The following is a 26,056-nucleotide window of genomic DNA, read 5'->3' as shown; positions in this document are numbered from 1 at the left end:
ATTCAATAATCACATTTCAATTCAAATTTACTTTCCACTTTCTAATCTACCAATAGATATTCCGACATTCACATGTAATCATACTTGATTCATGTGTTCACACTTTTCATATTTTAATTCACTTTTATTCAATTCATATTTTATATTTTATTTATTTATTTATTTATTTAATGAAATTCAAATCACTAACTACTTTTCAATCAACATACAATTCAATATCGCATTAATTCTTTTAATTCAAATCATATCACTAGTAATTTCCATTCAATTCACATACAATTCAATATCAATATTCACCTTATTTTTATTTACTAAACATATTATTCAAAATTCAACAATTGCTATTTATAATTTCAATACCAATACGTATTTTTCATTTAATTCAATCATAATTCTTACCTCAATTTGCTTATTATGTATATTAATTTAAATTTTAACAATTAATAATTAAATTTGAATTATAGTAATACTAACGAAATTTCTCTCGAGTCAATCCTTGTCCACCTTCTCCTTTCATTTCTCGGACAATGACTCTTGCACGACATTAGCTACGTAATTAAACAATTAAAATTATTAATACACAATTCCATTAAAATATTTCCATTTATACCTAAACTTTACATAAACTCTAATTTAATCCCTTATCAATACTAATTTTATTTTCCTAATTTAACTCCATATTCTCTCTTAATTCTCACTATATACTCATTTTAATTCTTCATTTTCATCATAAATCCCTAATTTCGAAATTCTCTCAATTTAGTCCTATTAATTCAAAACTTATGTTTTATTTTACAAATCAACCTTCTACTAACTTCTAACTTAAAATTCAATCATTTGAACCTCTAATTCATCAATTAATTCAACATGAACAACATCTAAAATTTACTAACTTCCAAAATTTCAACTTAAATCAAGTAGTATTTTGTTCTAGGATTCCAAAATATCAAAACCATAAGAAAAAGGGACTAAATTGACTTACCAATTAAATTTAGAAGTCTTTCTTTTCTTCTTTCTCCTTCTCTGTTTCGTTTTGCTCTCTGTTTCTTTCTTTCTCATTTCTATTCTTTCTTTTGATATATATATATATAATATAATATAATATATTAATAATAATATAATATAAAAACATAATCATTACTATAATATAATAATATTTTTTAACACATAAAAATCTCAGATTTTATACTTATGCCGCCTCAACTTTGGAAAAAGGCATAATTGCCTATTTGGTCCTTTTAACTTTTCTTTAATCTATAATTAAACTTTTATCCCTATTGCAATTTAATCCTTTTCATAATTAACTATCGAAGCGTTAAAATTTCTTAACGAAACTTTAATATTATCCTATTGACACTCTGTAAATATTTATAAAAATATTTACGGCTCAGTTTATGATATCGAGGTCTCGATACCTCGTTTTTGACCCAATTTACCTAATAATTTCTTTTAAATCACAAAATTCACTGATTCAAAAATATTTCTAACTTTTTCATCGAATTTAGTGATCTCAAATCATTATTCTGACACTACTGAAAATTAGGCTGTTACAGTTATTTTCAGGAAAAATAACCATGTATAAACCCAAATTTACTAAAAAAAAAAAAGTTAACATATTTACAGGAATTTATTTCTTCTTTTCAGATTAGAAATGGTGCTTTTCCTATTCCGATTTTCTTTTTTACATTTTGTTCTCTTAAAAGCAACAATATTATAATAAATCGCACCTCAACTAAAATAAATCCCACCCAAGGACTCTGGTCCCCAGAATACGGTGGCTGCCTGCATAAACAAAAATCATGGTTCAAATAAATCAATGCTATCAATAAAAACTCAGCAGTCTTAGTATATTTGTTACAATTTCATTGAAATGAACCGAACTTTTAACATGATTTCACACAACAAAGACATTAACAACACAGAAAATGGAATCATTTTCTTCCAGCAGATATATAGATCATAAACATGAAATTTTGAAGGAAGTCATGTCTAACAAGGAAATCAAACAAGAAAATCAAACATGCAATACAAACAGTAAAATCAAAGCCCAATGGAAATCATAAGAAAAGAATCAATATCACAGATTTGAGCAAAAGGAAACGAACGAGAAGAAGAAGAAGCGAACAAAAATCAATTTAACAAACGAACGAGAATAAATGAATCACAGATAAAAAAAAAGAAGAAGCAGAAATCGATGGAAGGGAAAGGGAAATTACCTCTGGAAGGGAAATGTGGGAGAATCGGTGGACGTGACTTTGCTGGCAGCTTCTGTTGATGTTGGGAGGGAGAGGGTGGAGGTCGATTTCGGGTAGGGAGGGAGGGTAAAACAAAGACTGTTTTGGGAAGACGTCCGTAATGGGCTAATTGGCGTTTTGGGAAGGGAATACAAAAGCAGAGATTTTGGGGATAGGTCAGTAATGTAATAGGCATTACAGCGAAACCAACATGGGATTAGGTGGGGCGCGCCGAATAGATGGGTAACCGCATACCATTATAGCGAACCAAACATGCTGTAAGTAGTGCACCCAATTGAGTCTTAGTGACTCAAAAAAATCAATTGACCTCCCATTAATAAAAACCATCAGTTGATCGGTTTGACTGTTAACCTCGTTGATGTAGTAGATGGAACAAAAAAATATTTTTTAAAATTAAAATGTGCATATAGGATGAATTTAGATAAATGGTTGTTCAAAATCATTTTGACCGACTTTAAAACTAGAAAAAATTCAATAATTATAAAAAATTTATTAAATTTATAATAAAAACTCAAAAAATTTATTATTTATTATATTTTATTAAAAAAGTATGCTTTTTTAATATAAGTCTAATAACTAATTAATTAAAAGTTGAAATCTCATCCCATATATATTTTAAAATTATATAAAATATTCTAAAATATAAACCCCCATAACATTGATAAAAAACTATCGAATATGATGCTTACATCAGCGCATGCTGGATGCACTCACGATGTGCTGCTACCCTTTGCATCTTAGTTAAGATGGTTAATCAAATTTATATGAAAGTCAAACCAAATAATTTAACTATTAAAATACATGTTTGGATTTACATTACACATCATTTATATTATACAGAGAGGCAAAGTTAAAATTTTTTTTAAAGGTCAAAATAAAACTCTAATTTTTACGATAGTAAAAATATAATTTTATTATTTTAATAGATTATGTATTTATAATTTTTAAAGAATTAAATCAAATTTTTATCATTTTTAAAGCGGACCAAAGTGCATTTTTACCTTTACTAATTTAAAATTTTAAAAATTTTAAGCAGATTAAATGTAAAATTTTCCATTTTATGGAGACCACGGCCCTGCCACTCCCCCTAGCTACGCCCTTGCTTATACACACATATATATATATATATATATATATATATATATTTATGAAAAACTTAAAATTTTGAATTATTTAATATTTTTTATGGTTTATGTCGAAACCGTTTTTTTGAAAACAAAAATTTAGTTGTCGACTTTTAAAAATAAAACTGGAGTCGCCACCGATTCTTTTATTAAGGTGTGATCGGCCCACCTTTAAAAAAAATATTTTGGCCTACGAATTTTGAATAAACGAGTCCGGGAGTCAATTACGCACGAGGAAGGGTTAGCACCCTCGTAACGCCCAAAATCGGTACCAAATTGATTATTTGATGTCTTAGTGTCGAAAGTTAAAAAAGATTTTAAAATAAGCTTGAATGATGAAATTTGCAAAAGGATAACCAATTGTTCAAGTCATGTAAAGAAATCGAGTCCCAATACGTTAGGGTACGATTCCTCATAATCCCCGAACTTTGAATATCACTTTTATTTTATGCGAAAATCTTCATTTCGAGAAAGTAACTGGCTACACCCAATACGTTAGGGCACAACAAGTTAAGTTCCCAAAAATGATTTTTATACTAATGCATTTTGAATAAAGAGTATTCTCGGTCATTTAAGATTGACAAAGAAAATCAGAACCCAATACGTTAGGGCTCAATTTCCCTCGAAAATCCCAAACCTCAAATAATGCTTTTATTCAAAAAAAAAAACCTTTAAATCAAGAAAATAACCTTGATGAATGGTTAAAACCAAAATATATTTTCAAAAGGGTATGTTAAGGTTAATGTACAATGTGAAACAAAACTTTAATGTAAAACATAGATGAATATGTATTTACAATATATATACAAGTACAATATACAAGCAAATTCGAAAATATGAGTGGTAGCATACTTAACACATAAATATAAGTGTACATATAAAAGGCAAGTGAAGAAATATATACAACAAACTTATAATAATTTCTAAAAATATGCATGTATACATGTAATGAAAATTGTAAAAATAGAATAAAGAACATGTAGATGTGTATATATTTACAAAATAGAAAAATAAAATATATAAGTATATATACATAGGTAAATCACGAAAATTAGCATACGTATATATTCAAATACATATATATATGTACAATATGTATATAAAATAATGGGATACATGAAATAACAAAAAAATATTTATAATAATTAAAAATGAAAAGTGTATGTATATTATAGAAAATGTATAAATGTATGTTTTGAATTATAACATATGAGAAATATATATATTACAAAAATGTATATCTATATAAAATATAAATGTATATAAAATTATGTAAGTAGAATAAAATATATATATAGATATGTAAGGTGCATGCGTATGTAGATTCATATATATATACATTTGTAAAATAGAGGAAAAAATATTTATAATAAAATATAGAATTATACATTTACAAAAAGCGGAAAACGTTTTTGAAATTAAAATAACATTTACAAAAGTAAAACGTTTTTTGAAATTAGAATATATATTATATAAAATGCGTATGTTCATGAAAAATAATAAGTATAGTATTAATAATAATAATAAATAATGATGGTATAATATAATAATTACAAAAAAAAGTTGAATAGTTCAAAAAAATAGACTAAATTGAACTTAAAGACAAAAGAATGGGGTAAATTCGAGAATAAACAAAAAGGGACCAACATGAACGCGCGAATGACCATGGGGACCTAAAGGGAAATTAATCCCACCCTCCAAAGCGCTGCGCAACAAAGGGCCAATTTGAAACAAAAAATAAAGTGCGTGGCTAAATTTAAAAAACAACAATTGGGCTTGATTGAAACGTATCGCAAAAAGAAGGGACTGAAAGCGCAAATTTCCCACTTAAAGCCAGAACGCGCGGATCCTCCCCTTCGGGTCGGGTCACCGCGCGGGTCTGGCCATCAAAACGGCGCCGTTTCACTTTTGTTATTTAAAACAAATTTTTTCTTTCAAAATTAATTACAACCGAAGAGAGAAAAAAAAACAAAGCCCTCCCCCCCTGTTTTGCTCTGCTAGGTTTGGACTCCTAGCGTCATTGCGCCGCCATTTCCCACGCGCCACGGCCCAATCGTCGGCGGTGGCAACGGCTCGTCGGCTCCGGCGAAAGAGGTAAGATCTTCCCCTCTTCTTTCTTTTCTTTGTTATTTTAAATAAAACAAAATGAAAATAAAAGAAAAAATATGGAAATAAAAACAATAGACACTGCAAAGTAAAACGAAAAAAACCTTTAAAAAAAACAAGTTCGATCTCTGCTCTTTCCCTCTATTTCGTATCTTTTAAACTCCAAAAACCCCTCCTCCTTTTACAGATTTTAATCGGCTCTTTTATAGCCGAAAATGGGAAAGAAAATAAATCCAAACAAATCTATTCGGTTGTTTGTTGGCCCGATTTTTTTGCTCTTCTCTTTCGCTTGTTGCAGGTACGTGCTTGAGGAGCGGTGTTTGCGGAGAAACGCCACGCGTGGAGGCCGAAACTTGCGGCGACTGGAGACTGCGGTGGCTACTTGCTGCTACTGCCTAGGGTTTTCTGAAATTTTAACGTTTTTGGGCTAGGGTCTGTATTGGGCTTAGGTTTAGTTTATTGGGTTTGGGCCAAGGTTTAGTTTATTTTTGTTTTGTAATGGTCTGGGCTAATTGGGCCTTATTACAGTTTATATTTTAGAATATATCTCAACTCCCAAACAAAATTTCTTGACTTTGTTCCTATTAATAACAATAATCAAAATCAATCATTTTAAATAGTTTATACATGGTGTAACCCAACATAAAATCAAATTAAACCGAAAACTCACATATAATTTGTATAAAATATGACTCGAACTTGAGATATCAAAATTTCCAATCCTTCGTTGACATTCTAATATAATATTAAACATTCAACTTTTAAAATAGATGTAAACTAAGCATCAAGATCATTTCAACAAGAAGTTTAATGTTGAAGAACAATGATACAAATTGGTAAATTCAATGAGGAGTTAATTACGCCAAACATTTTTAAACTATGATTCAAATTTTAAATTGGTAACATTTACACCATTTTATATTAATTATGTTCTTTTATTATTAAAATTGTTAATTTAACTATTAAATGTCACATCAAATTTTATGTGAAATAATTTAAAATAAAAAATTTAAATGAATACTATAAAATCGATGTTTCAAAAATCTTAGATTCAAGGTTTTCAAGTTTTACTGAAGTTTTATCATTCCATCTTTTTCTTATTTTTAGTTTTTACTTTTAAAAGTTATGTCACGACATTCTGTCTTTTTAAAATTTTCATTTTAAATTTAGATATATAAAATTTGACATATCATTTAATGATTAACAATTTTAATAACGAAAGGACCGTATTGACATAACATTAATAGTTTGATGGTATAATTAGAATATTTTAAAGTTCAGGTACCGATTAACTCTTCAATGAAAATGATACTTTTTATTTTTTATTTATCGTATATCTGACACATGTAGAGAAGAAGAAATTATTTTTAAGATTATTGGAATACATAAAATTTTTGGAATGGATATATACCCATATTCAATACTTATATCGAAATCCGATGTCACATTGACTTTCCTAGTCTCACAGAGTTGATGTAATGAGCTGACACACCAGGCATTGCTAACCCTAAAACCCTAACCAGTATTGAGAACCATCCTTCCTTGTAGTCTTGTCCATGAGTGCAACCCATTGCCAAACCGCATTGGCATGTTCAGGGATCAGTTGTTCTATGTCAAAGAAATTTTTATTTGGCTCCTCCTCCATCCTCTTTCAACACCAAGAAACCGACTCAATAATGACGATAAATAAACAAACAACATTTAGGACTTAACTCCCGATTTGTCTCTTCAATTATACTCCTTTTTTTTTGGTGTCTAAATATTTTTTATCTCACTTTAGTACTTAAATTATTATTTACGTTATATTTTGCTTTAAAAATCATCGCATCCAATAAAGATGTATCACGTGCCACTTGCCACGTTCTTATTGACAATTTTATTTTTAGGATAAATTAGAACAAAAATGATATTTTATAAAATAAAGTGTGACAAAAAAACACATATAATTTAGAGGTCAAATCATGACATAAGCCAACATTTATCATATAAAAGTGTAATAGTCCTTTTTTTTTTTCATTGAAATTCTACAGGTAATCCCCAACTTTAATTTGACATGATTTCATCCCTCTATTCATTATACTATTGCTAGTAAGTTCAAATTAATAACATTATTAGTGGTTAAAGTGGCGAGAATCTATTTTAATAGATTTAAGCGTTTAACTAACATGTAAATTTATTATTGGACAAATGATTAATTGGATTTCCATGTAACTCAAATAATAGGAAAAAACCCTAACTGATGGATCTACTAATAACATTATAAAAAGTAAAAGGGTCATATTATGTCAAAATAAAATAAAGAGATTAAATTCCAAATTATAACATAGTAGAGGAACAAAAACCGTAATTAGACATAAGTGAGTCTTGAACATGGGTATTTATCTAGCATGTGTATTTATCTAGCACGGTTTTCAAAGGATCATATCTTTATTCCCATATCAAGATATATCATTGAACCCAAATATTTTAAGAAAAATAAAAAATCGAAACAATGTAAAAGTGAATACCTGTTCAATGTAACAGCTGTTGTAGTAGAGGCACACCCCAAAATGCTTATACAAGAAGGTTTTATCATCATAGGGCAACCTAGGAACAAGATCATTGCAATAAACCACTCTGAAATACTTTGGGACTGGATGATCCAAATGAGCTTCCATGAACTTCCCGAGTTGTCGATTCCCAACCCTCGGCTGTCCGAACGTATAAACTGCAAGCAATTTTTCCATTAATTTCTTCTCTTCATGTATCACAAGCACTATTGGAAACAAAATTGCTAAAGCGCCTCCTAAACTATGCCCGGTAACTATAAATTTTGCATTCTTGTGCTCTTCTAGCAAGCTCCTGAGCTTTTCTCTCACCATATGGTAAGCAGTCATGTCTAGTGATCGGATGTCGATTTTATCAATGCCATCAGACTCTTTTACGATCTCTGTTTGAAGATGATAACGAAAGGTTCTAATATATTCTCTGTTTCCTAAACCTAATGCCTCGAGAAATCCCATATGAAGTAATCGATGTCAGTGTTCCAATCGTTAGCATTAAACGGTTCAGTGCCCCGAAAGCTTATCAATATTAGGGTTGCATCCTTAGGCTTGTCACGTATCATAAAAACTTGAGTTGAATTCTCCTTTTGGTAATCTAAAATAAAAAGGAATAACCATAGATAAACGATGTAGGAACTAAAAGTGTTTACAGATCAAGTTGCAGTTTGAAAATTATTTTTCTTCTCAAGCACGATTCAAATCGAGTTGCAAGCCTAGATCATTATGCTTAAAAATTTATTTTTATCAATTTTAATAAAAATTAAATAATAATTCGAGCCGAATCATATGTATTAAACCTAACGAATAATCCGATCTCAAAAAGTTATGTATAGAAATTGGCTGATCTTACCATCCCAGCCGTTGTAGAAGTCCACAAAATGCATCTGTAAACATCAAAAGTATCAATTGCAAAAGTCATTAGTTGCACTCAAATTGTTACGATTTATAATTGAGTCCATGATTAAATAATGTGTACTATTTTAAAGATAAAAATATTTATTTTTTACATCATAAAAAATTAAAATAAATTAAAATTTTGGTTTGGCTTGAGTAATTTTTTGAACTTATCTTCTAAAATTGGGTTAAAATTTTCGTTTTTTTTTTTCAACCCTAGGTTCAAGTTTTTCGAATATTACATAAAATCAGGTTTACGCAAATATTTGAGTTTAGCTAGTTCGAGTTCTAAAAAAAATCATCGCATCCCATTACCGTCAGATACATTTAAAGAGTTATTCAAATATCATATTTTTATATTCATATTCGAATAAACATACGTTTCGTACTAAAAAAAATAGAACAACAAAATCGAGATAAAATTGGAAGAAAAAAAATTAGTAAAAAAAAAGCTTGCCTTCCAATGATGGACGACGACGTTTTTAACAACTTGAGCATTTTCATAAGCTAGCTTTGATGCCATCATTATTGCTCTATCATCCAATTCCAAGTTTACAATTCGTTCAGTGACTTTATAAAGCTCAACTCGTTCATCTAATTGTCCAATTGTACTAATGAATGTCTTTGTGCCTCTCTTTGGTATTATTACTTCTCCTACAAAAACGAATTTAAATTCGAGTTAAGATCGAAAGTTTAGTATTTCAACTTGAATTTAAGTTTAAGTTTCTTATTGTTTGAGCTAAATTCGACTTGAATATAATGTTAAGATTTTGTAGATGAGTCTAAATCCGTTGTTCAAAACTTTGCTCAAGCTTAAATAGTTAGAGTTCATTGCTAGACAATGATTGATATTGAGATTTTATTTTATTCCTTTTTGGGAGGAGAGGGCAAATTAAAATTTTAAAAATTTTAGAAGTTTAATGAGAATTTTTCAAGAAATTTGGAAGTTATTTTTAAAAATTTTATAAGATTAATGAGAATTTTAAAAATATTAAAAGAACTTAATTAAAAATTTAAAAAAATTAAAAGCATGATAAATTTTAAAAAATTTGAGGAGTTAAATTAAATATTTCAACAAATTTCAAGAAAAATGATTTTTTTTTCAAAAAAAAAATTGAGGGGGCTTCTATAATAATATTCGGTTGAGTTCAAGCCGAATTTTGAGCAGTGAATTTAAATTGAACTTAAACTTGAGTTTGAATTTTTCACTATTGAACTTGGCTTGACTCGATTATAGTCCTAAAGAAAAGATGTCAAATTATAAGATTTTAATTATAATTTTTTTCGGTCATGGGTAGCCAGAGCCTTGCCTCTTATAAATGAAAGGTTTTCAATTCTAACCCTTTCAAAAAAAATAAATCAATTTAAGTCCTTTGAGCCTTTTAATTAAACAAAAAAAGTTTCTTTTTTGCCCCATCAAAAAATTAATAATTCAATTCAAGACTTTTTAACACAAAACCTTTTGATTTATTAAGGGTTATTGCACAAACCAAGTAGATTAAACGACAATTTTATTTAGGGACGGTAAACAAGACACATGTACTTGCAAATTACTTAATCTCGAATTAGAAAAAAAGGTAGAATTGTGAAGTTGAGCTCGAGATATCAAGTCAACCCTATTTCAAGTATTTTTATGCTAGATTCGAATAACTTGCGAAATTAATCAATCATTTTATTTTTACTTAGTATTAAAAATCTCGAACTCAAACTCGAGCTTGCGCATAAATAATCGAGCATGAAATCCAGCACGAAAACCAAGCCAAACAAATTTAGAGAGAGAGAGAACTTACCATTGAGAAGGTTTGATAATAAACCTAAGAGAGATCCATTTTGAGAACTAAGATTGAGAATGAAGTCAACTCCATTGGCTTACTACACAAACCAAGCAGTTTCCGTACAACGATTGTCACAATTATGATCCACCGGTCATCCGCCTCTTCTCCGCCACCGGCACCACCGCCCATCGCCACCGAACCCCGGTCCGAGCTTTCCAAGAACCTCAACCCACTCTCTAAGTCACCCCAAAGTAAATACTTCATCCAATCCCAAATCCCACCTTTTTTTGGTCTCACAATCAGGTACCGGAAACAACCGCCGTCAATATCACCGTTACCAGCCATTAATGTGTTTTGTTTAGATAGGACTAAGGATGTATGGTTTTTTTTTGAACATTAGTTGATGTGTTTTTATAATAATGTAAGGAGAATGGGGTAAAGTTTTAACATTATTCAGTTTCTTTATGAAATAATTAAAATTGAAGTTAAAACTTGTAAGGTATTCAAAAAAATAAAATAAAAATTCAAGTGGTGAGTCGAGTTTGAATAAATCAGATTTTTAGTATTTTAAAGCTTGATTTGAGTGGTTCGTGAATTTGATTAAATTTATTTTAATTTTAATTCGGACTTGATTGTAACGTGGATATATATGTATATACTAATTTAGATTTTATAAAAATTATAGATATTCAACATACTTTAATTAAACTCAAGCACAAATAATTAAATTTAAAATTTGAGCGTATTTAATTGATTTCAAGCAATTTGAATATTTAAATTAATTTCGAGATGTAAAAATTAAACTTAATTCGAAGTTAAACAAATTTTCGAGTTTTGAATTTTGAGCCGATGTGAACTTTTTTACATTATCCAAACAAAACATAACCGTCAGCTTCACCACAATGCCTTTTTAACAACCTCTTTTTTTTTCTCATCCATTAGATTATCTAAAATTTCGAGTTGTCAATCAAATTGAATTCGACTGAATTTGAATAGAAATATTTTTATTTTGAATTGATTTGAATTTTATTTATTAAAAAATTATATTTATCTAAATTTTAATTATAAAATGTATAAATATGTATATAAAATAATTTTTAAATCATAAAAGTGGACCTTAGACTTTAACAAGATATAATTTTGAGGTTTACCTAAAATATTTGACTAACATATTTTGTTTTTCATACAATACAATTTACAAGTAAATTTAATAATTAATATATTCATATTGCATTTACATATTTTATTATATTATAATTGTATTTTAAGGCATTTTATATTTTAAAAAGTATTTATATATTAATAATTTGTATGATATAAATTTCAAAAACATATATATACACTTTACGAGCTTGCTTGAAATGGATCACTAAAGAAAGTGGATGTGGATGATGTATGGGGCGATTGAAAGGCAGACGTTTCTAGGATTCCGAAAATACCAACTTTATCTATACGATTATAAGATGCTAATATAATAAAAAATAAAAAAACTATTCTTTTTAAGAAAAATATCATATGAGATATTAATACATATATATCAAAATTTGTAAGGTAAACTATAAAAAAAAAAAGTAGTCACTTTTGTTTGTCTTAGATTATAGTTTAATTATTTATGTTTGAAATGTTACGTTTTAGTCACTTATGTTATCGTTTTGTTACGAAGTAGTCACTCTACCGTTAGACTCCGTTACCTCCCTAACGACAGTCCTACGTGGTAGTCCAACTGGGTTTTAAATGTCAACTTGGATATCCAGTTGCTGGGATGGAAATAGATTTTTAATTAAATAAATTTAATTTAGACTACCACGTAGGACCGCCGTTAGGGAGGTAATGGAGCTTAATGGTAGAGTGACCACTTCGTAACAAAACGATAACGTAAGTGACTAAAACGTCACATTTTAAATATAAGTGACTATTTTTATAGTTTACCCAAACTTTTATGATGCAAATAGTTAATTTATCGAAAGTTATAAAAATATATTAAGGGTAATTCTTAAATAGTTGGTTTTCGATTCAATTGATTGATCTAATTTGTTTTTTTTAGCAATGATAAAAGTCTAATAATTAAAATGATAGAGGAAAGCATTAAAAATATTAGAATCGAGAAATGAATTGTAAAATGAAAATTCCAATTTAAAATGGATCTTGAACTTTTAAAATTCAAGCTTATCAATTTTTTATTATATAAAATATATTTTTATTTTTATGTTTACATTTTATATGTTATATAATTTATAAATCTAGTTAATGATTTTATTATTCATTCAAGTTCAAAGACTTATTCAATGAAATTAATCTAAAAATTGGATTGAGTCCTTATTTTATAAAATTTCTAACATTATATAAAATAGTTTGATTCAATTAGTTTGATCCAATTCAATTATATAAAAAATCAATTAAGCTCCTCTGGATTTTTGCATCCAATTAAGTCATTCAACAGAGAAATTTGATCAAATAGACCCTTTAACTGACACTGACCGTTAAAAATTAATGGAATTGATGATGTGGCAGTTACAACTGTAAAAAAAATCCTATTTTTGAAATATGACATTAAATATATATATTTTTTCATGAACTTTTTTAAAATATTCCTTTTTATATTTCAAAGTTTAAAAGTCAAAACTTTTAAGTTTTGCAAATTTTCCTCCATCAGACACTATTTGCAGAGTATTTTCAAAAAGCTTTCATGTTGTTCACCAATAGCCACTTCCACCAACCTTCACCCTCCACTCACAGCTTGTGGAACTCAACTCCTTCACCATGCTAAACCCGTTTCCAAAGGTAACATCTAGCGTCGTCATTTTTTAACAAAAACAAACCATACCCATACCTTCAACAAAACCCAAATCACTAAGCCAAAGGCAAATGTTTCAAATGTATAAAACCAAAATCAACTGGAAAGTGACCAATAAATCCATCAAATTTCCTAAAAAAAGTACAGTAGAAAAGCAGTCAAAATTCTTTGCAACCCATATCAGAGTAGAAAAGCCTCCATAGAAAATCATGTGGTGGATACATCCACCCATTAATCGAGTCAAAGAGTGCAAACTTATTCTATGTTTTCACTTAGTTCCTCTACTTCTTTTGAGGCATTGGATTTATAGAGAAGAAGATTCAAATATGAATGATGATAATGAAGAAAATGGGTTGAATTTTGAACTCAAGGTCTAGATTCACAAAATTCTGATTAACATCAAAGAAAATCATTTGGGAAAGAGAAAGAAAGAGAGAAAGGGCTTTATTCCACTGTTAAAACAAGAACCAAAAGGAGCTTCATCGGTGACAAGGATGGTAGAAAAGAAAGAAATTTTTTATTTTGAGAAAAAGTTTGAAATTGAAGAAGAAAAGGTATTAAAAAAATTATTTATTATCTTAATAACTAAATTCCATGTCATAATTAGTTTTAAAAAATTTTATGCCATTCTGCCACATGGAAAAAAATTGAAAATTTTAAAACAATTTAAACCAACCGTATCAATTTTGTTAATTTTAACGGTCAAGGTTGGTCAAAGAGATAATTAAATTAGATGCAAAAAGTTTGGAGGGACTTAATTTTTAAACTATTAAGTCGCATTTTTAAAAGAATAAAAAACACTAAATTACCGTTTAATAATATAACTTATTTTAAATGCAAAGGACATTTTAATAATATTCTTAACTTAGTTTATGCCTGAATAACTCGTGACATTATCTTAATCAAATGTTTGAATAAAAATATTTTATTGAGATATATTACGTGATTTATTTTGTTTTAATACATGAATATAATAAGGAAATATGAATTTTCCATATTTATACAATCCAAATGGCTTCGTCACTTCATTAACAGCATATCGGAACATATAAAGCTTATGTTACATGAACTCGAAATCAATGTCCAGAATGTATAAAACAAGAATATGATTAATTTTCTCCAAATTTATTCATTCATACCCCATTCAAATTTATATCAAACATAAATTTTAAATACGGGTATTTTAGAATAAAACAAAAAGTCGGAGGTCTAAAAATTTAATCAATTGAACGTTCTTAGAATTCACTAAAATCTCTAGGAAGAAGAGAGAAAATTCGCAGTTATGGCGATTTTACGACTGACCGTTTTCATATAATCTTCACTTGTCACTGGCAATGAAGTTCGGCTCTTCACCATGGCACAAGTATTCATCACATGAGGATGCGGTTTCCCAACCTTTCCGGAGCCGTAAAATATCCTCCGTAAAGGTCGAACCGGGGGCTCCGATGAATACACTCGCCATAGCACAGATGGTCTTATCTAGCATAGCTTCCACCTTCGATATAGTAAATCAAAATACTTAGTTTGATCATCAGTGGCAAAATAAAATTGGGACATATTGGTTATCTGCCAATAAAACTAAAAAAGAGGACAATAAAACTTTTTAAGAATCGAGTTATTCATTCAAAGCTAGAAAATTTGTATGTTATTTGAAGTAATTTGGACAAAATATTAGACTCTAAAATTGAGTTTTAACATAAAAATTAAGTTTTAACATAAAAATTAGGTCTTTAAAAAAAGAGTTTAGACAAGAATGTATATTTTAATTCCATATATAAATTCGACTTGAATAAGGTTCGACCCATGAATATCTTTTTCTTACTCAACTAAAGTAATATTAAAATGGTTAAAATATGCCATATGTCCTTATACTCTTCACAAATTTGGAATTTACTCCTATACTTTTATTTCTAGCACTTTAGTCTCTCTCTTTTTAGATTTCAAAATTCAAGTCCTACTGTTAACACAGTTGAAATTATTTTGTTAATTTTGAGTTCATTACAACATCATTTAATTTTAAAATGTCATACCAACCAATTTAACAAAAAATATGTAACATTGTTAACAATTGGATATAAATTTTAAAATTTAAAAACTAGAGGAATTAAATTCCTCAAAATAAAAGTACAATGACTAATCTAAATTTATAAAACTACAAGCACCTATGATACATTTTAACTTATTAAAATCTCACATTACTAATTGATTATCAACTATGTTTAAAAATTGAGTTATCCGTCCAAATTCAAACATCTATCCGATATTTTGGAGAACTTAAACAAAAATATTAAAGCCTATATAAGAGGTTAGACAAAATTGCATGACTTTGATATCATACATAAGCTACATCCGAATCCAATTTGATCATCATGGGTAAATAAAACAAGGAGAAATTAATTATCAGCACATAAAACCAGAAAGAGGACAAAGAAAAAGCATTTGGATGAGCTTAAGTTGTTTTAAAAAAGGGGTTTAAACAAAAATGTATGGTTTTGATACCATAAACTCAACCAAAACTTGATTCGATCCATGAATACTAACCTGATCATCACCATCAAGGCCATGCCTGTATAACAAGGAATCCCATTTTTCAGCTGAATCACGAGGAGGACGTTTAACCAGTGGTATAGTCTTCCCGTTCATCACAAGCATGGATTGCAGCAAACTGGTTTCGCTCTCAGCTGCATCTGTTGAAAGATAAATGACCGAAGTGTTGGCCTTTTCAACCATTTGCCTTATGCAATCCGCAGCTTGAGGTATAGGGTAGAAACAGCTTGGCTTTTTGGCATTGCTGAGTAATATAAGCAAAGAAATGTTAGTCTGCTATTCCGACCCTTCATTTTTCTTGAAATATTTGTATACAACACGTATTTGGATATAAAGATACAATCCTTTAAACACTCTCTATCTCTAATACATGGAAAAACTTTAGTTTAAAAAGATGGAATAATGAGACATATATGAATCCCAGTAAAAGAACATTTTATCTAAAATGCCAATGGCTAACTTTGTTGAAATGCCAATGGGAATCTAAAATATAAGCAATTTACGTTCCATAAAATATTTGTATTCTACGTATATTGATACCATCTTTCAAAGATTCTCGACATATATGAAAAAGTTTGATAAAATTTACCTTACTCGTACTGTATATACCCGAGTTCAACTATCATGCCAAATTTGGGAAACAATTGAAAGTTTAAAACATAATGTTCTAATCCTTCTATTTTCTTTTTCCATATGGGAGAAGGTCATTAAAAGATTATATATATCTATATCCCTATACTCATGTATAAAATATATCAAACAAAAATATTTCAATAAAAATGAAAAATCCAAATAACATAATATCATGCATTCAATTAATACTGATGAAATTAATATTCTAGTACTACCAGCAGCAAACAACATTCAAACCAAAGGAAACAAGCCTAATGTTACCATTATAAGGTTTTAATTTCTGTTCTTTTAACCCACACTTACTGAGTTTAGTGGTAAAAAGCTCAACAGAGTTTGAATAGCTTATCCTTAATTTAAGGGTATAACTCAACTCGACCTAAATTTAATCGGAATTCAATATGACTATTAACTTTAAAGGATATCAAACTGTTTGAGGAGAGTTCGAATTTGCTTTAAAAGAAATTTTTAAAATGCCGTTTACTGAGAGCTGGCAGATACTTTAATACTGGTAGACATTGTGCCCAAATTATCTTTACTCAATAGTATTTTTGGATTTTGTCTCTTTACTCTGGGAACAACCTCGTGGGAATCACGGCTCGAGAGCTACTCACCCACCAAATGCCATAGAAGGGAACATGTTCAAATACCACCAAAAATAAAAATTCACATTTCTTTTTATGGGTGAGGCATTCTCATTTCTCGAGGCTCTTTGTATACTTTAGAGATAAAACTGACCACAAACACTTCAGGCAAAATATCGATCGTTTCGAAGATTTCTCACATAGCGAGTCAACACGGACAAAAGAAAATTTTCTATTCTATGCTTAATACGAAACAAAGAGAAAACTTACCAGAACTTCAAGAATCCATGTCGGCGGAAATGGAGTGCAACGAAACCACTCCCCAAAAACGTTTGAATAAACCGTTGAGCAGTCAACAAAATAAGCTTGCTGGGCTCAATCAATATCTTACACTTATGCGCGATGGGACCTCGCGGTTGCAGCACCCAATCCTTCTCCACATTCGCGAAGAAAACATCGCCGATCGCAATCACATCCTCCTTTGTCCCAAACTTTTCTTCCACGTCCTTCACGGTTTTCGGACTAGGGTTCTCAATATCCTCGCTTTTCCAAGCGGTTTCCACTTTTCCCATCGAAATCCCCAATGATTTCAACTGCTTCAAATGATCTTCGTCCGTATAACACGGCAAAGGAATCGAGAAATAGCAAATGAATTTATCGATTCTAGCGTGGTTCTTCTTCAATTCCATGAAATTTTTGAATGAGATCACTGTTTTTCTCCCGATGCATTCATTGATATGCTCGATATCCAAGACCAGATTGTACTGGTAATCGAATTTTGAACCGGGTATAACCAAAACCCGATTCAAAACCGCTGCGAAGAACATGTGTTTCTCCAAGCAAATCAAATGGTTACTCATTTGACCCGACAAACAAATCGCGAACAAGAATTTATTCGGGTCGGGTTTCCATTCAATCGTTCTTCTCTTAGAGGATTTCGGGTCGATTTTCAGGCAAATTTCGGAACCGTTCACGATAGGTACTGAAACGGTGCCATTTTCTGTCGATAACAAGGTATCCTTGATGTGCCTGTTTAACGTGATCTGATCGAGTAACGAAGCTTTGATTTGATCAAATCGGACGGCTGTGATGTTATTAGAGGTACCAAAAGTGTGATTCCATAGATCGAAGAGGGAACTTCGTTGTTTATTTAATAAGTAAAGGGCTCGGAGTTGAGATTCCTTGATTCTATCCGACGTCGTACCACAGATCTTGGAAGAGAAGAAGAGGTAAATAGTGGCGACAAGGGAAATGACGGTGACGATGGCGGCGAATAAGTAGTGCCCTTTGCTGAAACGACGTCGGATTGGGGATTGGAGCTCTTCGATGCGGAAACTGGCGCTTTTGTCCTTGTTTTGGTGGATTAAGTTTTCGTGATCGTCGTCTTCGTTGGGAGAATCCCGAGCCATGGTTGCAAGGGAGTGAGTCACTGAGTGAACCGCTGAGTCGTTGGTGGTGATAGCCGGGAAATTCGAAAATCTGTTATGTATTAGTTTTGATTTAAAAAGTCGAATGATGGAATTTTTAAAGCAAGATTAAAATTTACTACAAGTCCTTGTACTTTTAGTATATTTTGAATTTAGTTCCTTTACTTTCATTTTTCAAGAATTTAGTCCTTAAATTTATCAAATTTTAAAAATCAAATCTAATTATTAACACGGTTAAAAATCATTTATTAAATTTATTGGTGAAAAATTTTAAAAATAAAAAATACTCCTTTATAACCATGTAACAAAAAAAGTGTCATAATGAACTTAAATTTAATAGAAGAATTTTAGCAACTTTAACAATTAAACTTACATTTTTAAATCTAGTAGAGTCGGGTTGACTAGATTATTAATAGGAAAGTTCTTAGTAGTTGGTTTTTTGGCCTCTCGTTGGGGCCTTTTTTAATATATGTGAACTCCTCTAATCCAGACTCGTTCTCGATATTTTTGGGGCCTTAAACAAATAAAAAAGGATTGTAGATTCCTTAAAAGTTAGAGAAAACTTTCTTAGAGAAAACTTTTTTTTTAAAGTTTTTTAAAACCTGGTAAAAAAATTTGGACCCTTAAAAGTTAAAAATATTTTTTGGGACACCTTAAAAATTGAAAAATAATATTTTGGACAACTTTCAATCTTGGGTCCTGAGCGACCACACCATCAAACCACCCCAAGGCCAGGCCTGCTCTAATTCCAAGACAATACATGCGGCTCTATAATTGAGTTAAAGTGAACTGGTAGATCATATTAACAAGTTTAGGTAAGATGGCACTACGACGTGTATAGAGCTCGTTGAATTATAAACAAGTGCTCTTCCCCGTCAGGGGGGCAATCTGCTAGGTGTTCCTAAGGGGAGAGTTGTGCAGTGTTTAGGATATGAGGGGTTCTTGACAAGGTGTTGAAATGTCCACCTTTTTAACGTCTTCCCCTGAATTGTCTGCATCAGGTTTCGAGTTTTCTCTTTGACGTGATTCTGGTGATAAAAGTTCTGAATTAAGTTGCCGTTGCTGCTGCTGCTGCTGCTGCTGCTTGTACTTATCCACGTACTCTTGAAACAATTTTCGGAAAGTCGGGATGCCAATGCCATAGAAAGACCTTGTAGTGATACTCCGGAGGGAACTTGATTTTTCCATAGTAATTAAAACCCACCTTAGCAAACCAAATATATTAAATAAATAAGATTGTAATATTAGAGATTCTTCCAGTATAAATGAGTTTAGATAACAATTGCACAGACTATTATGGGGCGAAGTAACCGACCTGCTTCACTCTCTTCTAGCACATAATCTGAACAGTGAAGCAGAAGAGTTAGATGTCCAGAAAACCTACCGCCTATGAAGCACGGACACACACAACATGGTTACGACATGATACGGCAAAACGCGGCAGTATTGTACACAAATAGAGACCTTCCTCCACCAACATCAGGTGTCCACATGTTGACAAACGCCAATATGATACAAAGGGGCTTTATAGCATGTCCGTGCTTCATAGTCCACCACATCAATAATACGACTTGGCCAATCAATGGAGTGGAGCATGCCTGCAACTCCTTTTCAATAATCAGACGCCAAACATGAGTAATATTTACACTATTTGAGAAGTTGGCCAAATGACACTTGACATGCATCTCGACTGACAGGAGTCACATTCAAAAGCATTGGAAAAAATGAAAACAACGGATTTCCTGTCTAAAGATAAAATCCTAGGATAGCAGGCAAAATCTTATTGCAGAAGATGTTTTTCACATGATACAGAGCCTTATCTAAAGAAAGGAGATGGAAACAGATTTGATAAACTTACGCCACTCAAGAATGTCATTCGGGGATGGACGAGCAACAACATGAGAAACCGGTTCCTACAATTTTCATAAAATAAATTACTACAACCTATAACACATTCTTTGTATTTTTTCTGGAGTTGTTGGAAAAATACTACGGAAAATAAACTCGTTAACACTGATTGGAAAAAATAAATTAAGCGTAAATAAATAATAAAGTAATCATTATGTCATGAAAAAATCACTATATTAAAAGTAAATTTATCGTGATCAGTGTAATCAAATAATGAATATCTTCCTCAAAATTAACATAGTACTTCTATATTTATAAACCCGAATAAGAAAAAAGTGAAACAACAATTGAAATTGCTATTCTCAAAGAAGTCCAACAACAAAGCTATTACATATATATATATATATATATATATATGAAATCTTATCCCAAAGGAAAAGCCAATTAAATTACTGTTGCCATTAGCTACCATTTCATAATTTTTTGATTTATAAGTATTGAAATTTGAATTTTAGATTTTTCTTTTACATTTTAGAAATAATTATATAGATTAATTGAATTGAATTTCAAATTTCATTAATAAATTGATATTTAATTAAAAATAAATAAATTAAATAGTTTTTCGACTTTTTAAGAAGAAATTTTAGATGACGTTGAGGACGAATGAATATCGTTCAACATGTCTGGTATTAAGTTCAAGGTGTTTGTACTCGATTTTAGTCTCGAACTTTGTCTCCATCCTCTATCGAAAGCTATGTTGGATTCAGAAGGGGCAGCGCACCTTCACCTCGCCATGGAAATTCACAATTTACATTTGATAAGATTTAAAATTTTGAACCCATTTCCTACGACATATAGGAGTGGAAGGGTAAGGTAGGTACAATATTTTAGTAATTGGATCGGTTATCAAATCGATTGAACCGATCAGACCCATTTGATCGTCAGCCCAACAGTAAAAAATAATTATTTTAAAAATATAAATATACTTATAAAGTTATAAAACCGATTTAACCGTTGATTTTTTAGTCTAATTTCCGAATTTTTACCAGTTTCATGCTAGTTCAACTCTTATATATGGATCAATACATCAATTAGTCCAATCCAATTCTACCATTTTTTGAGAAAAATTCGTTAACCCTCAACAAATAACAGCTCGAAAATTCCTTTGTAAAAAATGGAAAACCCCTCAACAATTACCTCCAACTTAATCATCTTATATATATATATTACCCAATTTCGTGAAGCTAAAATCAGAACCCAATCAATATAATCGACCCAACCGAATTCATTAATTTTGATTCAGACATTTAAAGAATTTTAAAATTAGACTAATAGAATGCTTGCTTTTAAGAATTATATCATCCCCCCCATTTATCATGGCCAAATCATTTGTATTTTATTATTTTTTAAATATTTGTACCTAAGTTAAATAAATATATATATATATATGTATAAAAACTTAGACAAGTCAAGTTGATATTTAGATCATATCAATTAAAATTTTAAAATTTCAAGTTATTTTAGTTCAGTTTAATTTTGAATTTAGGTAATTTTTATTCGTGTCATTTTTAAATTTGGGTTATTTTGAGTTTAGATCAATTTTTAGTTTAGGAAGTTTTATTTAAATTAATTTTGAGTTCGTATCGTTTTGAGTTTGGATCAATTCGAGTTTAGATCATTTCAAGTTTGGTTTATTTTGGATTTGGGCATTTTTTTATAAAGTTATTATAGTTTATCCTTTTAAGATCGAGGTCAATTAGTTTTGAGTTAAAATATCCTTTTTTTGCCTCTTTTCTTATAGTGAAATTCTCACTTTAATCCTTTACCCTCTTTACTTTCATTTCATCCATTATTATGTTACTTCCTTGACTATTTCCATTTAAAAAAAATCCACGTGACCGTTTAAGCCAATCAAATACAAACAGATGGGCAAAATAAAAATTTCACTATAATTCACAAGCCAAAACAAATATTAAGTCTAGTCTCAAGGGACAGGGTTTTTTAAAAGCAAAAATGGTAAATGGACTAACATAAGGGACAAAATGAAGGTAAAGGAGAAAAATGATAAAAAAAGAGAGTAAAAGGACCAAAATAAAAATTTCACCAACAATAAGGGGGTCAAAACAAGTATTAAAGCTTTCCTTTTTTTCAATTTTTTTTTCTTAACAGCTGTTAACTGTAGAGATCCAACATTAAGAATATTTAAAAACCAAAACATTTTTATGTCCCCAATGAAAATTAATAAATAATCACGTGCTTAATCACATGACCCCCAAAAGAAAAAACACCCATTGTATTCTAAGTGTTTACCAAATCAGCAAGTCAGAGTTCCATGATGCAACAGTCAAAGCAATGCACATGTTCTCACTTGATCCCTCTTTTAGATATTTCTTTTTGGATATCATCATCATTGTTGATGCAAAAATTATGAGATTAAATTAATCATTTTTAATTCTTATTTTTTTTTGTTTAATTAAATATATCATCGTTGGTATAAAAATTTTCAGATTAAAATAAAGCACGTAATTTCAATTAGTATGGATGGATGAGCAGAAGAGGATCGTAAAGTTTGTCCAAGTCGCGAATTCGACTTAGGGCTTTAGACATTCGGAAAGAAACTTAGATTTTGTTATAATCTAAAACACAATCGAATCCAAATTAGATAAAACAGTTAAAATAGATAATTAAGATAAATAAAATAGAATAATAAATTAAAAATTAGAACAATAAAGAGAAAATAAGGAAAATAGATAGAAAAAATAGAACGTGATATGTAGAAGTCCTAAAAAGCCTTAGAAACAAGAAAAATCCACAACCCCCTTCAAGTGGCTCTAATTTCCCCTTCAAGAAAGAAAAATTGGCAAGAAAAAGTTTAAAGATGATCTCCACAATCTGAAAAGGTTGTTAAAACTCTTTTAAAAGAAAACTCAAGAAAAATTCTTGAAAAAGAAAAACTCAAAGATAATTTATTAACTCAAAAGGCTGTTAGATTGTAAAGCATTATATCAGTAATTTGTGTCAGTTTCAAAGTGGAGTGAATTTGGGTTGTGTTAATTCGAATTTTAAAATTTTCATATGGTTTCGTGTTTTAAGGTTGAGTTTGGATCATTTGAAGTTTTGGTAGTCTCGATTTTGGACTATTTAGTGTTCAAATTATTTCAGATTTTGTCATTTGAGATAATGTTATTTCTAATTCAAAATGTTTTCATATTTAAATTGAATCAATTTAGATGATTAATCTATTATGATAAAATTGAATATAATCGATTCAGATTATAATTAATCAGGTTGAATTTTTGGATTCATATCATTAGGATATGGTATTTTGAGTTCACATCATTTTGATTTAGAGTAATTTAAGGATTTTGCCATTTAAGCTGGATCATTTTGTTTAGAGTAACTTTAAGGGTTTTTCTAATTCCAATTCGACACTCAATTCGGATATTTTAAGTTTAGGGTTCGGGTCATTTTATTTTAGTGCAATTTAAGGGTTTTTTTAATTCAAATTTGACACTCAATTTGAATCATTTCAGATTTGGATTTGAATTATGTTGATTTAAAAAGATTCTGAAATTCAAGTATGATATTCCGTTTGGATTCAACTCACTTACGATGTTGACTTGTTGGATGAACACTTATAACTAATAAACCAATTATAACATAGACTAAGTGCTCGGATTTGTTAGAATTTCTTTTTTTATAATTTTTTATCATCAAATTGAATTGAATTAAATCAAATAGAAAATTGATGTTTTCTTTATAAGAAAAAAAAAACTACAGTCCAACTTAAACCATTCCATGTGGGATGATTGTACTCTTTTATAAAAACAGCAAAATTTGGGAATTAACCCATTAAACACCAAATCAACGATCTTTCTTTTCAATCATTTTCCCACTAAACAAACAAAAATTCCATTTTTTTTTCTTTGGTTTTTGCAATACACCGCCATGAATGCTCGCTCTTTAGCTTTAACACTTCTCACACTTCTACTCTCAATGCTTCTATCAACTGGAGTTCATAAATCACAAGCCGCTGCTCGTTCCGTTCCAGAGCCTCACCCTTCGACACCGCCGTCGCCGTCGTTTCAAGTTCTCGGAGTTTCGAAATCCGGCAAGTTGAATCACAAAAAACAGGTGGATTCGAGTTTCCGAAGAATACCGCCAAGCACTTCGAATCCTATACAAAACAAGTAAAAATTTCTTGCTGTTTTAAAAGTATTAAATTCTATAGAAGGTCCCTGTACTATGTGTTTTTTTTATTTAGCCCTCTATTATTATTTTATTTTTTTAATCCCTTTACTTTTCAAAATGTATATTTTCAGTTCTGAGGGGTTTTTCTTTTCTTTTCTTTTTCTGTTAATTTGATGGAGACTTATATTTTAAAAATATGATAGATGTGATATATATATATATATCTTGACTTTCTTTTTATAATTGGATAATTTATAGGTAAAAGTGTTATAGAGATTCAGATTCAGGTTCAAATTATGCATGTTAAATCAAAAAGTAAACTGGTTATTTATGTTAAAAATTCATTCATTTGTATTGTTAAAAGCTAGCGTAGCTGACGAAATAATCAAACAATAACATGTGGCATGGTACATCATCCTGATGTATAGAGACCCCTTTTTAACAAAGAAATAAATGAATTTTTTAACAGAATGATCAATTTGCTCTTTGATCTAACGTATATAACTTAATTAGTCAATTTTTTTGAGTAGAAGAAGCAAAGTACACTCTAACTCTTAATAAAGGGGCTTCCGTAATGCTTTTGTCAAATTTGTATAATATTTATCTTAATTATATAAAAATATCTATATATATCACATCACAATTCAAAATGTGTTTGAAAAATAAAATTTAGTCAAATGATCTTATTGAATTAATGGAAAAAAATTCACTTAAAAGGACTGAACACCCGTTTCAAAAAGTAATAAATAAATAAATAATCAAATTACAAAAGAAAATACAAAGTAGAGGGACCTTCTATACAAATTTACCTTTCAAAATGAAAAGAATTGATATTATTATTATAATAATATATTTGAAATTGAGCAGGTCTAATCCTCCATTACAAGGAGAAAGGAGTAGAAGACAACAATTACCAAGATCTCTAAAACACTAGTTTTGTCTTTTGGTTATTATATTTTGTGTAGAGTTATATAGTTTTAATAGCAAGATGTATTGTATCAGATTACAGTTTTTGCTAAGCTGCAAATTTTTGTACTCGTAAGTTTAAATTTTTTTTAAAGAAATTAAGCTCGGTTTTTTAATAATCTCATTATAGATTCTGATTATATCTGTTCTTTTTGACACAATGCCTAGAACTACCCATAGTCCCTCCCCAACTCATAAATAGGAGGATAATGTGTTTCAACACACTCAAATCAACATCCTACTACATTAACAACAATACTCATTCCAATCGAGCTATAATTTAATCGAAAAATTCGATTCAATTTTGATATACATTTGAAGCGTACCACATAATATCTTTCTTTTTGAAAGAGATCTCAATTCCAACGGCGG

At 29.8% G+C, this 26,056-nt stretch overlaps 2 protein-coding genes, 1 long non-coding RNA gene and 1 pseudogene across 3 annotated transcripts; 2 read left to right on the top strand and 2 right to left on the bottom strand.

Moving 5' to 3' along the window:
* The first annotated feature begins 5,331 nt into the window (after positions 1 to 5,331).
* LOC105799002 (uncharacterized) lies at positions 5,332 to 6,058 on the top strand. The gene is made up of 2 exons (XR_001135433.2): positions 5,332 to 5,473; positions 5,784 to 6,058. It is a non-coding gene; the product is annotated as an uncharacterized LOC105799002 (long non-coding RNA).
* Positions 6,059 to 6,927: 869 nt separating this feature from the next.
* Positions 6,928 to 11,049, bottom strand: LOC105797635 (triacylglycerol lipase OBL1-like; annotated as a pseudogene).
* A 3,416-nt stretch (positions 11,050 to 14,465) lies between these two features.
* LOC105797903 (hypothetical protein) lies at positions 14,466 to 18,755 on the bottom strand. Its single transcript, XM_012627782.2, has 3 exons — positions 17,523 to 18,755; positions 16,033 to 16,282; positions 14,466 to 14,986 (listed from the first exon to the last, which is right to left on the bottom strand). Exons 1-3 carry the CDS (start codon positions 18,659 to 18,661, stop codon positions 14,810 to 14,812), a joined length of 1,566 nt encoding a protein of 521 aa, XP_012483236.1. The 5' UTR covers positions 18,662 to 18,755; the 3' UTR covers positions 14,466 to 14,809.
* Positions 18,756 to 24,398: 5,643 nt separating this feature from the next.
* On the top strand, positions 24,399 to 25,803 carry LOC105797902 (hypothetical protein). The gene is made up of 2 exons (XM_012627781.2): positions 24,399 to 24,717; positions 25,586 to 25,803. Exons 1-2 carry the CDS (start codon positions 24,476 to 24,478, stop codon positions 25,650 to 25,652), a joined length of 309 nt encoding a protein of 102 aa, XP_012483235.1. The 5' UTR covers positions 24,399 to 24,475; the 3' UTR covers positions 25,653 to 25,803.
* Positions 25,804 to 26,056: the final 253 nt, after the last annotated feature.

The sequence above is a fragment of the Gossypium raimondii genome, chromosome 9, assembly GCF_025698545.1.
Source record: "Gossypium raimondii isolate GPD5lz chromosome 9, ASM2569854v1, whole genome shotgun sequence".
Classification (NCBI taxonomy): domain Eukaryota; kingdom Viridiplantae; phylum Streptophyta; class Magnoliopsida; order Malvales; family Malvaceae; genus Gossypium; species Gossypium raimondii.
Note: the sequence above shows the minus strand (reverse complement) of the source record. Positions and strands in the feature narration are given on the sequence as shown.